The sequence below is a fragment of the Gopherus evgoodei genome, chromosome 20 (assembly GCF_007399415.2).
Source record: "Gopherus evgoodei ecotype Sinaloan lineage chromosome 20, rGopEvg1_v1.p, whole genome shotgun sequence".
NCBI classification, from domain to species: domain Eukaryota; kingdom Metazoa; phylum Chordata; order Testudines; family Testudinidae; genus Gopherus; species Gopherus evgoodei.
The window spans coordinates 6,867,547-6,882,495 of record NC_044341.1 but is presented as its reverse complement, the minus strand read 5'-3'; the positions used below and the strand labels follow the sequence as shown (position 1 = coordinate 6,882,495).

Below are 14,949 nucleotides of genomic sequence, written 5' to 3'. Positions count from 1 at the left end.
TAATGCAATGGCTCATGAAACCGTATGCAGGGAAGCTTGACAGGAGCAAGGACGGGTTCAGCTACAGGCTGAGATGGTGCAGAATGACTGTGGAGTGTGCTTTTGGCCGTTTAAAAGGGCGCTGGAGATGTCTTTATGGGAAGCTAGACTTGGGGGAAAGCAGCATCCCTGCGGTTATATCCACGTACTGTACCCTCCATAATATTTGTGAAGGGAAGGGTGAAACATTCAGTGAGGGAATGGACCTCCGAGGTTCAACACCTGGAGGCTGAATTTGCAGGGCTACTAGAGAGGCCCAGCACAGGGCTACAAGGATTAGGGATGCCTTAAGGGAGCAATTTGAGGCTGAAAGCCAACAGTAATGTTTGGTGCCTTTCACGGGAGTGAAGTGCAGTGGTTACAATGATTTGCAGTGCCTGTTTTTCCCTTGGGGTACAGTATGTTTCACTTTCTGCAATAATTGTTTTAAAAGCCAAGAAATCACTTATTCAAAATACAGTACCTAAAAGGGCAGGGGGGTAGGGTGCTGAACTGTACATTCAGAGGTTTGAATATGTCCTGCCTGGAGTGCTGTGCAATGCCTGCTGCACTTCAGGATTAATATGCTGCGTGGTGATGGGAGTTGAAAACATAGGGTAAGGGTCGTATTTCTCAGGGCTGGTAGGCGAACGTACAGGTGTTGGGGGCAGCAGGTGGTGGTAAGAACCAGGATGCTGGAGAAGGGGGTTTTGAGCAAACAGTGGGGCACAAGGGAGAGAGCTTTGGGATGTGGGGGTGGGAGGTTAGCACAGTAGTGATCTGCCTGCATGGCTACGAGTGACTGCATACAGTCTGTTTGGCGTGCCAGGAGGCTTATCAGCTGCTTTGTGCTTTTCTTGGTAGCCAGTTCCTTTCTCCTGCTTTGTGTTTCCCTCCACTGATGCATTTTCTCTCTAGTCCTGCAGCCTCTTATTCTCTCTGGCATATTGATTCATAACTGCTTTCACCAAATCATCTTTGCTTTTCCTTGGTTTCCTCCTCAAGTTCTGTAGTCTTTCAACAGGCTGTGATAGGGCCAGAGGATTCAAGGACACTTAAAAAAAAACAGAACTAGAAACATTTATTACAGAGGCTGCATTGTTTATAATCACAGTGAAGGAGTGTGTAGACTATTTGTAGCATCATTTACACATAGCAAACATAGCACAGAGAGGCCACAGCAGCAAAGACATGGTGAGTAATGGGGAATGAGTGATTAATGAAGCCATGTTTCTGCCGCGGCTCACCTGGGAAGGGGAGCTGCTTGAGTCAGGGCTCATTGGGGTTTCTGTGCATTGGGGAAAGCAGAGAGCAGCTGGGAGGGATCTGCACTGAACATTATCCCTACATTTTCCACAGGATTTTATCCTGCCAGATATCTCGCTGCTGCGGGTTACCTGGGAAGAGCGGGAGGGTCTTCTACAGCAATGTGGATTCCGCCCTGGTCCCTATGCAGCTTGCCTGTGTGCAGCAATGGTCCCCCCACCCCTCACGGCACAGTGGCGCGGACACGTTAGCCTGACTGGGACAAGGACCACAGTGGCTCTCCCTATAAACTTGTGCAAGTGCATTGCCCACACTCTGGCTGAAACTTTTGAAGAGATTAGAGGCTCATTACCGCGATGTGATAGACCAAATCAATGGGCGATTCCACATCTAGGCATGCATGCATGCAGCCATAACTCCCTCCCCTCCCGCAAAACATTTCCATCCTTAAAATAAAAGCTGCTTACCGGGAACCCGCTCCTCTGCTTCTTCACCAACAAGTTCCAGCTGCTGCGGCTGGCTAGCTTCCTCCTGGCTTGAGAAGAGCTCCTGGCTGCATGCCTCCTGGGACTCCGGGGTGTCTCCCACCACCTCAGTAGCCTCACTCTCGGTTTCCTCTACACCCTGCCCCTCCTCTCCCTGTTTTGAACTGTCCATCGTGGTCCTAGGATTGGCAGTGGGGTCACCCCCAAGTATTGCATCCAGCTGCTTGTAAAAACGGCAAGTCGTGGGGGCAGCACCTGAGCGGCGGTTTCCCTCACGGGCTTTGCAATAGGCACTCCACAGCTCCTTTACTTTAACACTGCACTGCATCCCATTCATGGCCCCTTTCCAGCATGGACTTTGATACCTGGCCATAGGTATCATAATTTCTATGGCTGGAGCGCAGCTGTGACTGCACAGCTTCCTCACCCCAAACACGGATGAGGTCCTGCAGATCGCAAGTGTTCCATGCTGGGGATCGTTTGGGGCATGGAGGCATGGTCAGTGATTGATTGCACTCCACACCTGGCTGAGCAAACAGGAAGGGGATTTTTAAAATTCCTGGGGCATTTAAAGGGCGGGTCACCTGAGCCCAGGGCAGTGAAGTGCAAAACAATGAGCAGAGTGGCTGAAAAGGTATGCTGGGATACCTCCTAATACCCTGGAGGCCAATAAAAGCGCTTTTGCTGACCACGCTTGATGAGCAGCGCTGCATCACCAGTGCTGGAATCCTTACACCCCAAGCAGACCAGGTGTACAGCCAGCGCTGCAGCCAGGGGGTTGCAGCGCTGGCTGTGCTTTGCAAGTGTGGACACAGAGTAAGTTGCAGCGCTGTAACCCCATCAGCAGTGCTGCAACTCTCAAGTGTAGCCAAGCCCTCAGACAGTAGGTGTCAGGTGTGGTTTCCCCTTTGCCCTGCCCAGCAGCAAAACTGCTTTCATATTCCATTTTAGTTAGAGAAACTTTATTCCAATGCTGCCTTTGTGAAAGGGTGTTTGGGCTTAAAAAAAATCCATGCTATCAAATTTGCTAATGTAATTGTTTCCCCTGTCTGTCTGCTTTTGCCTCTGACTCAGCAGCCCAAGTCCTGATTTAACTGTGTGAGTCCCTGCAATGACTCAGCTAGGAGGCTTTTAACCAGCTGCCAGAAGGGAAACTATTTGAAGCAGGCATGTTCTGTAACGTAGGGGGTGGGCGAATAACAGCATGAAAATTCCTAGTTGGGTTTCTGATCCAGAAGCACTAGACGTTCACACAGGAGGTTTGCAATGACCACAGATAAGTCGAGCAGGAAAGTGGAGATTGTAGCCCATGTTGGCCTGCTTTGGAGGGGTCAGAATGGACAGTCATTAGACCAATGTTATGTAAAAATTTCAGGGATTCTCCCTTCATTTTAATTTGGTAAAATTATTTACCTCTAGCATTGGGTATGATTAGGGTTGGGGTGTTTGGGGGATGCGAAGAGAGATGAGCTGCTCCTCTAAAATTGTAACAGCACATTTTAAATTAGCTTTACAGAGCCTCAATGGGACCTAAATCAATTACTTTAGAAAAGTAAAACAAATGATTTAAATCCTTCTACCCCGTTCCCAGCTATGAGAAAGAATCACTGGCTAACAGGGTATGGTTTTTGTAATGCATCACTTAGGCTGAGGATACACTTAATTTTAGTGAGGTGGTTGGATACCATGATGTTGAGCATGGTATTAAAAACCTAGGTAGGATTTTAACAGATCTTTTGGTAATTCTTCATGGGTTTCCTGGCAGAAATGATCTTACAAAAGGAAATGAAAAATCAATCTCATCTGCTAGTCTACTGCCAGCCTCTCACTGGGAAGAGAAAAATGGTCCAACCGTAGAGGAATGATTATATTTAAAAAAAAAAAAAAAATAAGGAAGGTCATTGTGGAAAAATTAACACCAATTATGTATCCTGCAAAATAAGACTTGTACGTAGATATTTGGTTATAATTTATTCAATACTCAAAAAACATTCAGCTGAAAAAGAGAGCAGACCTGTCCATTTTTTGTGTATTAACATTTGACAGACATGCCTGGTCTCTTAAATATGCTTAACTGGATGTCACTTAGTAAAATCACTAGAAACCTGTCATAGGTGTCATAATGATGATCACTCTGTCATATGGGTAACACCCTGTTAAATAGAGATCTGATGACTGTTACAGTATAGTGTCTCTCTAAACAAAAGCTACACAGTTGTTGTAATTGTTTTGTTTCTGATATTTTCCTGGCAAGAAAGGATTTGTAAACATGTTACTACTCCTTAAATAGTGAAAACCCACACCCCACCTCCAAAAAGCTCTTGGATAGGATTTTAAAACCACTTCCATTCTCTCTCTCTCATTCTGTTGCCAGAATGGAAAGGTGGGATAGTGAAAAGAAGTCACTTACTTGTAATCCAAGCAACCACTAGTCTTATATTTTGTGCCACAATCCTCTGAAAAGACATGACATACAGTGTAGAAATAGCATGAGCATCCAGTTAACGCTTTGATTAGCTGAATGCCTTACAGTCCTGTAAAACGCATAACCTTTATTCACTGTTCAATTTCAATGCATATTCAGAATTAATTTGGAAAGGCTTTTTATACATTATATACTTACATTCATTCTGTGAAGGGTGTGCTATAACTTCTCCCTTAGTCTTCAGTGAACTGAGCTGCTAGTCTCTAGATAGGTTTTTTTTTTTTTCTTCTAACTGTAACCTCACTAATGTTAATCCAGTCTCATCAATCTTTGAATCTGAATCCTTGTTCGGTTTCTGCACCTGTTTGCGGTCTTTTAATGGATTCATCTGTTTCCCACTGGAATTCAAATACAGCTTGACTTTGAGATGCTGTGCTGCAGTCATGACCCTCTTGGTCAAGAAATTAGTTTGGTTTCTGACTGGAGATTATAGCACTGGTCCCTCAGTTAGCCTTGGGGTGGGGAGTGGTCACTTCCCCTCCTTTCCTGTGTTGCCAAACTCACAGATTGGACTCTACATCTTCCCTAGACTGGGGACAACTATCCTTCCAGCCCACCCAAGGACTACATTCAGGACTAGTAATCTAATGTGTTTTTTTTAATGTCTCTGCTGATCCCTGCCACTGCCTGGTCTCCTCGATCGAAGCTTCACGCAGCCTTGCTCCATCGTACATATTGAACCGTATGCTGTATACACGGTACTTGGATTTTCTGAAATATCGGTGTGGCCTATTGAGCTAGGGCTGCTTGCTTTTAGGCATTCAGGCTGTGAATGAACATTTACTATTTGATATGCACAGCCTGTTTCTTAAATGTATTAATGCGTCATTTTAGCACAGTTTATTTGATACGTTTGATTTGGCATCTTGGGGGCTAACAGCAGATTTGATTTGGAGTACAGAGCTCTGGGATTCTTGAGGAAGGAGCTCTATATAAAGGCAAATAGTAGCCCTTCTAGTCAATGGAATTGCTGTGTATAAACTTTATTTCAGTAAGAAGCTTCTTAACTATGGAACGCATCAGCCTATGAATGAGCATGACATCAAAGAGGAATACTTCCAGCCAGGAAGAAGTGAAATCTGTCCCAGACTTGGCCAGAATGATGTGATTAAACTGAGACTAACGAGACTGAGACCCACCTGCATGTTCCTCTTTTAAAGGAAGAGTGTGAGCTATATTTCCTGTGATGAATGAGGAGAAGCTTCTCAAATGGGTTCATCCTCTGAAGGGGAAAGAGCCAGAAGTTCTTAAAGGTTAACGGATTTGGGTTTTGTCGTGCCTGCTCAGAGGTGCTGTAGTGACAGCCCTCCAGACCGATATTCTTTAGCCACAGAACAAGCATTGTCTAGGCAGAAGCAGTGCAAGCTTCACCTATGCTGCCTTGCCACTGACTGTCATCCCTGCCTGGACATGTGCCACCTGGGAATTAGATATACTTTAGTTCAAGCAACAGTTAAATCAGGGAAGTCCTGTGGGCTGTGCTGTCTAGGAGGTCAGACTAGGTGATCACAATGGTCCCTTATGGCTTTATAATCTATTAATTGAGCTAACTTCCCAACTCCTTTTGTACAGGTCAGTGATCAGCCATCAAATGACTTAGTGGTCTTCTAGTTGTTATGAAACTAACTGGAACGTTAGTGCCTGTAAATTAGGGAAAATCACTTGTGGTGCTGGACCTCTGGGGTGGAGTCTGTAGGTTACTGTGCTGTTTTTTATAATAGGTGTCAGAGGTGTGTTGATGAGGTACATCTCTATACTTAAGACTGGCTGCACATCAGTTGTTAGAACTACTTATGCTATGGACCTAATTATACCAGCATGAGGGAGAAAATGACTCGAGGCACATGAACTTGGCCCACGAGAGGGCAGCTAGGACATTGGTAACATGCACTCTTCATAGCCATTTTTTTTAGGCAAGTGGTAATACTTAACCAGTCCGTAACACCTGCCATCCAAAGATCTTATATCTTCAAACACTGACTCCCTGCCTCACAGGAGTGCTGTGAGGCTTAATTTTCTCCTTTTTATTGATAATATTTTCACCTCAAGGTCCTAGAGACACAGACCAGGTTTTCATCTCAAGACCAAAAGACCAGAAATATCAAGACACTTGATCATGGCCTTGCATAAGCCAAGAGACTACTGACACTTGATCTTAGCCATGGCAAGCAGAAAGGCAAAACTGAACTGGAGAGGCTGTGACATGCTGGGGTAATGCAGCGTGATGCAAGAAGATCCCCAGACAACTAGAGTGGTTGCTGCCCTTGGCAACATGAGATGAGTGATGAGGACCAAGGGCAAGCTGGTGAAATGAAGTACAGTAGGCTGGATGTGCTGCTGCCTTCCTGTCCTGCGAAAAGGATGTTCATGGGCCCCTTTGCAGGAGTCTTCTGTATTCAGGCTCTTATGTCTATGTTTTCCGTTTGAGTCTTCTCCAACCCCAAGACAAGCATGTTGCCGGAGGAGGGCAGGACATGGCTCTTGTCAGCTAATGCTGCTGCCAAAAGGGCCAGAGGGTTTGCTACCAAATGTAGAGGCCATTCCGCCCTCTGGGGAGCAATTGGGCGAGCTGAGCATGTTGCTTGAGCAGCATTCCGGAGCAGAGACTTGCTCTTTTGAAGTGTTCCATGAGGAGGATAGTTTGCTTTTAATTAGCTCTTTGCATTTGCTTTCCTTGAAACAAGCACCGTAGTTAAGCTGGGAATCCCACACTCCTGACTGGTTCACTACCCAATACATTTTTTTGGCATAGCACAGACACGACTTGATGATTTTTGGGCAGTGATCTCATCAGATCTTGACTTAATGGGCAGGACTGAATCAGTGCTTGTAGAGGGGAAACCCTCTGCTAAGGAGAACTCATGGTGACTAATTAGGTGGCACCCTTGTAGTGAGTCAGAACAATTTATCTTGTAAAACGGTTTGGGATCCTCCAAATTCAGAGCAGCCATATAAATGCAAAATTTCTAGATGATCAACATCTAAAACTCTAGAGCAGTTTTTTTAAAAGAAAATGTGCTGATATTCAGGTTTACCTTAAACTACAGCCCTTCTAGTTGTGAGAAATGCAGCATTTTAAAGCACCGACTTAGGACTTTAAAATACCAAGTGGAAGTGTGTGGTTTGAGTGGCATTTAAACATCTGTCTTTAATATATTAGGCCATCTTGGAGCTTTAACAGATGATAGCTCTTCCTAGCAGCTAAAGATCTTAAACTGTATGACTAACATTACTTGAAGGGCTGTCCTTCAAGTATTTGAGCAGTGGTAAAGTTTGGGTTAATAGTTAACATTGACACAGCTTGACTTGCAGGTAGGTTGGGTTCATAGAGACTCTTTCACTGGACAAACTTAAGAAGCAACTTGTGCACAAAGCATTTTTCCTTGGCAAGGTGCTCTGTTCCATATATCTGCATTTGCTGAAGAGCTTGTACTTCACAGTCCATCTTCTGCTGCTGTCTGAGCTTGTAGTGAAATCCTAATCCTCAATTTGTGACATCTGTTGCCATGGAAATGGGATGGAATGTCACAAATTCAGCATTACGACTTCACTAGAGGATCAAGTAGAAAACACCTCAGAAAAGAGTCGGATGAAAGCACCTGAACTAGTGAATGTGTACAAGAGGTAATGGAAAATGAAGTGCCAGATAAATTAATGTCTGAAGTCTGCTGTGCTTTGTTTTAGCCAGTATGAAAATCCCTCTTGAATGGCTTGCTGAATCTACAGGGCCTCCCAGCAGTAGCCCAGCATTTGTAGCACGCTCACATCCATAAGGCCTCTTTTGGGTGAGATACATGGCAAACTTGGCACATTCTAAGAACTTGGATCCTGATGAGACTTCCATCTGGTGCTGGTCTCACTGTGCTGTTTTCCTGGCATCTTGAATCTAAGAGCTGTCCAGAACACCAAGGCATGCCCAGCCAGGAACAGAGATTGGGATTGTGCAAGTTTCCAGGCAGCTGAACTGTCATGTGTCATTTGGCTATTTATATGACTAACAGGCTAGTAATCCTGTATGTCGTACTAAGCCCCTTCACTGTTTCCCTCCTCCCTTTTTGTTTTATTTTGTTCTGTTTGTTAAAACTGCCTTTAGCTTGAGCTATCACCTTTTGAAGTGGAAGTCTTGACCTGGAATTTTCTAGGATGCCTTTGTAATCTTACAGAACACAACTAGTTGCAGTTACTGTTTTCCTTACCTTATGCAGCTGTAATAGAGCCATTAATGTTAAGATAGCAGTTTGATCACTTATAGGAGTGGTACTAATGCTGGTGCTGTTGGATTGTTTCATCTCAATTAGTTTGTGCTGACCACTTACCTTGGTATTTCTAATGTGCCTATTTTGACATCTTGGTACAATATGCATAAGGATCTTAATAGGTTTCAATCAGCTCTACCCTCTGATTCAGCTGCTATTACTTAATTCTTGCCTCCTTTCTAAGTGCACTATAATAATTGGGCTGGGGGGAGGCAGGTGGGAGAAGTTAATTTCCACAGGGTCTTGACTTTCATCTTTAGTGATGAAAATCCATCTTCAGTGACTAGTCATGCATAACTGGTGACATTTAGAATAAGGAAAACTGCTACATAAGTATATTCTTGGGAAATTGCCAGTTATTCCTCTGAACTTCAAATATGAGACAGACCCAAACCAAATCAGTGACCATATCCAGCCTTTATTTCAGGCCCTTTTATAATCTTTTTATGAGGCTTTTTGCCAAGTGTTAAACTACATTGGTTTGAAGTACAGAGCAAAAGCCCCATCCCTAGAACAACTATATAGTAACCTGGGGGCGGGGAATTTGTCTGTGACACAGATTAGTAGTGTAGAACTATATCGCCCTAACTGAGTGAAACCCCTAGACAGTCCAAGGCTTTGTCCGAGTCATAGGGACTTGGTTAGGCCTTGCCTGTTAGAAGAGGTAACTGTTGTAGTTAAGCTCCCTGCAGGAGTAGTCAATAGATGGACTGCAGGCCAAGTCTGGACCACTAGATGCTTTTGAACACACTGTGAAATCTTTTTATTTACTTACTTTTTTATCACTACTGTTGCATTTTGTATTTTCTCTGGAGTATGCACCTTTGACTAACTTTGACCAAGAAATTTGGACCTTGACACACAAATAATAGATTACCCCTGGGTCCCTGACTTAGCTGGAGTATAAACAGGGCCTTTGGTAAGTGAAAATGCACTTCCATTTAGAAGAGGGATCAATGATCATTCTTGTATGATCTGCCAGGTCTAGAAACGCTTGGAACTATTACAAATATTTTCAGGCTGTATAAACTCTTCCAAGCAGTGATCCAGGATCAATGCTCACTAAAAGACATTTTAGTCCTTGACTTACTGTTTCTGAGAAGGTAAGCAGGGACTGCTGTACCAAGGCAGAGCAAGCCCTTTTTTAAGGGTTTTCATTCTTCAGTTTAACTAAACTTGTACCAATGAGGAACTGCCTTCTTTCTGGACTTTGAGATGTTAAGCAGAGTTAGAAGTAAATAATTTGTACTATATTGCAACCCATCCTGCCAGTCATTCCATCTCTTCATGCATCTTTTGTTCTCTGGCCCTCAGTTGTCTTGCTGGTCCATTTCACAACAAGGAACGAGAAGTACTTGTGGCACCTTAGGGACTAACAAATTTATTTGGGCATAAGCTTTTGTGGGCTAAAACCCACTTCATCAGATGGATGGAGTGGAAAATACAGTAGGAAGAGAGATAATACTGTGTGTGTGTGTGTGTGTCGTCCTGCTGGAAAACCTTGAATGGGTTCTCCTGACTCAGAGGCTTCTGGCTTTAATTCATCTGGATATAAAGGAGGAGGGAGAACCTCTAGAGAGGACTTGGGTGTGGGTGGAGTTGTCCTGAGGTAGGAATCCTAGGAGCAGCCAAGCTTTTGGGGGTAGGGAGACTTGTACTGAACTCTATCGTGTGTTTGTTCTCCTGGGAAGGGATGCATGTTTTTATTCTACACTCTGTAAATTGTATCTTAAAACAGGGTTGGGAATGACACCTGCTCATGTATGATTTGAAACACTAAACACATGGCTTGGCTGAATCTGTACTTGAATACCAAAACCTCTTTTTTTTTTTTTTAACCCTGTTGAGGCAGTACTATGTTTGCATAAACTGGATAACACTGAGAAATTTACATGGTCTTACTTCTGAGTTCCTCTTTTGCCACTAATTAGCAATAATTGCTCTTCCTGTGCCAAATACAAGAATGTTTTTCTGTGACTCTAGAGTGGAATGTGCAGGCACCAAAGTTTTTAAAATATTGATTTGAAACATGACAAAATAATTAGCAGTGCTTCTCAGAGAGCTGAACACCATCAAAATAGTCTAGTTCTCTGGACAAGCCTGGCCTACATGCCATTCCCAGCTGAATGGTGTGTCGCATGCTTGTAATATTTTCTTTTAAAGGGCCTGGAATTAGGCTGAAGTTTTGTTTGAAGTGAATTTTGTTGGATTGTTTTATGCCCTGTCTGGACTTCAGACCTACATATGTTCACCTCTGAATGGTTTGGAGCTGTGATTGTGCTGTGTTTAAATTTATGGAAGTGTGAACTTCATAAATTGCGAAGTCTCCCTACATTACAACATAAAATGGGTCAGAATGGAATTTCTTTAACTCCTAACTCAGTGTAACACCTTCTGCGCAGACCAGGCTGCTCTGAAATGTCTGAATATGTTGTGGTTACTGGTCATCAAATTCTTGACCTGTTGGCCTGCTCTAGAGAACATGGGGTGGGGAGGAGAGGAAGAATAATCTTCTTTGAAGGTGCTGCTTACACCTGTGATTGTAGTACAGTGCAGGTACTCTTGGCACAGTCTAAAGTGTTGAAAATCGAGGTAGCTTCAGGCTTGCTGTCTCCTGAGGACAATGGTATTAGTTCAGTGAGTACTAACCTCACGCAGGGAGAAGTGTGCCTCATACAGTGACGTACAGGTCCAGGTTGCTTTTCAGAGTTGTAGATATGTTTGTGTCAAGCTTCTAGCTTAGAACATTCTCACACTGTAAAACAATAACACACTAGTTGTAGATCAGTACTGCACTTTCTAAGCTGGATATCTCAACTGCATCTTATGTTCTTAAGAGATTGTTAAACTGAACTGTTCTGTGCAATGGCATGTGCCCATTTTCCTTGGGGGAGAAGGACAGTGACTGCAGTGAAATCTGATCCTACTTTTCTGGTTTCTTCTTCTTCCATAGAAACCATGGCAAGTCCCGCAAAGGATAAGGATAACTATCGAATGAAGAGTTACAAAAACAAAGCCCTAAACCCTGAGGAAATGCGTCGGAGAAGGGAAGAGGAAGGGATCCAACTACGCAAACAGAAACGAGAGCAACAGGTAACCTGTGTGGAGGGGGATGTTCAGGGGCTTAATTCAACCAGAAATGCTGTTACCCAACAGTTGCTCCTTAAGGGGACCAGCTGATGAAGACTTGATGGGTCACTTTTTCTCCCCCCCACCCCCTACGAGGCTGCTTCCACATATGGATGTGGAATGTTGCTGGTTTTTTCCACACCTTTGCTCAGAATGTGGCTCCTTTGGAGAACTCTCTGCTCCCTGTGGGTTTCACAGGTATTGCACATGCTGCAAATGCAGTGTTCCAGATACCACAGTGGAAATCTGTCTGGCTTTCTGTGATCATGGATAAGGGGAAGACTTCCTGGATCTCATATCTTTGGGGGGAGATCTAAGGACTTCACAGCCAGCTAAAAAAATGGCACTGCCTGCTCTTGAGCAGGAAGAACAAGTAAATGAATGGGCTGCAGCTTTTCCTTGTCCTTGGTATTTTTTAGTTGGAGTATGTGAAAATGAGATACAGTAACTCATTTAATCACCCCGGTTAAAGTTGTTTTCTGAAGTCACTATTCTATTAGAGAACATGCACGTTTAAATTTGCGCAATGTTCTAATGCCCTCCAGTCCCCCTCTCCCCAGCGCCTCCTGTCCGCCAGCAGACCCCATGGATCAGCACCTCCTCCCTCTGTCTCCATGCCTCCTGCCAGCTGCAATCGGCTGTCTTGTAGCATGCAGGGAGGTTGGGAGGGAGGGGGGATGAGTGAGAATACAGCATGCTCCGGGGAGGGGGCAGAACTGGGTGGGAAGAGGTGGGATGGGAATGGAGCTGAGGGTGGGGCCTTAGGGGAAGGGGTGGAATGGGGGTGGGGCCTGGGGCAGAGCTAGGGGTCAAGCATCTGCCCCTGGCAGTTTGAAAAATCAGTGCTTGTGGCCCAAGAAGCCCATGGCTGTCTCCAGCTCTGCAGGGATCTAGAGGCCCAATGTCTCTGTGTTGTGTGTCCCAAGTGTATCATGCGACCTGGCAGATTGGTCTCCCCAGCACCCTGGTGGGGTGGGGGTGGGGGGGACATTAATTGACTGACTAGAGCAGGCATTTGTGTGATCATCTGCTCCGAGGCCAGCAGAGACATCCCCATTGGGTGCTGCGGAAGGATGCAGCACAATGTCCCTTCTTATGTGCTGCTGCTTGCCTGCTCTGCCTGGCTCCCATGTCCAGCCAAAACCCACAGAGCTTGCTCGGGGAGGACTCTGCAGGCCTAGGAGTGTTGGCCCACACCCTCACCAGAGCTCTGGGGCCAGAGGATATTCACTCACTTAGTCACATCTGAGAGTCAAACGACATGTCTTTTGTCTGGTGAAAAAAATTTCCCTGGAGCCTAACACCCCCACCCCCCTTTACGTTAATTCTTATGGGGAAATTGGATTCACTTAACACTGTTTCTCTTAGTCACATTTTTCAGGAACATAACTACAATGTTAAGTGAGAAGTTCCTGTAGATAGAACCACATGTAGAACTGGCAAATGCTGCAGGCTTCCCACACAGCTCTACCTGTGCCTCGGCCCTGGTCCACAACCTGGCTCTTCTTTTCTAAACTCATTGGGCCAAGTTCTGCACTTGCCTACGCCACACAGCCCCGGGGAAACCCCTGGATACTACTAAGGGTAGAACTTGGTCCACTCCTACCAGGATTCATAGGTCAAACTGTTCTGCAGAGGTGCTCAGCTGGTGTGTTAAGCGGCCACTCCCCTATTAAGTTGCACTTGGTCTAGCACGTGCTTGGTTTGTGGAACCAGACTGCTCAGTTGTGATGGCTCCAAGTCAGGCATTGCCTTGTGACAGATACCGCTCACTCTGCTTGTAATCTCTTTTCAGCTATTTAAAAGGAGAAATGTGGAACTTATCAATGAAGATGCTGCCATGTTTGATAGCCTCCTCATGGATTCCTATGTCAGCACTGCCACAGCTGGGGTAAGGCTTCTTGAGTGACGTACTCCCTCCCTTACCCGGACTCTTAATTCTGGGGATCACAAAATCAACAAACTTTAACCCTTTACAAATGCATAGGTACCATGCCCTAGTACTCCTTAATTCACTACCCTTCGTAACCCCATGCACTCATCACTTTGACGAATATTGCAGATGAGGTTTTTTAAAAGCCTTCCAGGATTAGACTTTCAAGAGTGGTGTGGTCCTGACTTAGATTAGTCTTCCGATCAAAAGGATGAGCACAGGATTCTGGTGGTACTAAGTTGTTCTGATTTTTGAGGTCTGCAACCATAAGGTTGGAGTTGTGGTTCTGACATTGCTTTTCCTGCCATCTTAGGAGGGAGTGATCACGAGAGAGATGGTAGAGATGCTTTTCTCAGAGGACCCTGATCTGCAGCTAGCGACCACCCAGAAATTCAGGAAACTGCTCTCCAAAGGTAAAAGCAGAGCTCCTTTTCTTAGCTCATAAGCTCTCATAGGTAACTGTCTTAGCTGTCTGAAGCAGTTAGCACAGTCTTGCTGCTGTACAGAGAGTTAATAACTTTGGGTTTGGGGACAAAAGAATTCCATCTAATGTCACTTATGCCCATTGCCATGTCTGTTCCTGATTAACACTGGATGGGGAGGGAATACCAAACCTATATCGACTATTAGTATTGTATCTTACTGGCTTTACAGCATTTAGGAAATGCTTCTGTGACTTACAGCTGGGTGAACTGTGGAAAAAGCCACCTTCTGGCTAGTTGCCTTGTCAGCCCAAGTACAAGTTAAAATTGTTGGAGTGGATTTAATGCGATGAACTAGACCTCTGCATTAAATTTAAATGCCGCTACTGAGTTTTGACCCTGCCTCCTTCTTCCTAGAGCCGAATCCTCCGATAGATGAAGTGATAAATACTCAGGGAGTGGTGGACAGGTTTGTTGAATTCCTGAAGAGAAGTGAAAATTGCACACTACAGGTAAAGGAGAGTACCATGAAGGATTCATATTGTGAATAAAAAGCACTTCAGAGCTGAGCAGTGTGAATCTTTCAGCAGCAAGCAAGCAAAGGTGGTATCTTAGAAGTTGTAGAGCATGAGCCTCTTTTCTTTGAGGAGACTACATTTTCTCACGTCCAACCCAACTGAGGGTGTTAGGAAGATGGTCATCTACTTCCTTTTCCTCCAGGAGGTCTCATTTTATAGAGAGAATTCTCCAAGGAGAATTTAATGGGAGCTTAGCCATTAAAATCGCTCATGAAAGCTTGCAGCAAAGGGAGATAAAGAGCGAAATATGCAGCTCTGCCTCACCTAGGGCTCAGAATAACAAATGCCAAACCTGTACTGGTATCCAGGGGAGTGGCATGGCATAGAGTTGGCTGTTCACTTCCCACCCAATACAAAGATCTGGTCAGGAACTCTTC

General features: G+C 44.7%; 1 protein-coding gene across 1 annotated transcript in view; it reads left to right on the top strand.

Moving 5' to 3' along the window:
* Positions 1–14,949, top strand: part of KPNA6 (karyopherin subunit alpha 6) — a 38,315-nt gene that overhangs the window by 9,914 nt on the left and 13,452 nt on the right. The window contains exons 2-5 of the mRNA XM_030538792.1: positions 11,464–11,603; positions 13,435–13,530; positions 13,886–13,985; positions 14,412–14,506. Of these exons, the coding sequence (XP_030394652.1) occupies positions 11,464–11,603; positions 13,435–13,530; positions 13,886–13,985; positions 14,412–14,506 (431 nt within the window). The remainder of the gene's footprint in view (positions 1–11,463; positions 11,604–13,434; positions 13,531–13,885; positions 13,986–14,411; positions 14,507–14,949) is intronic.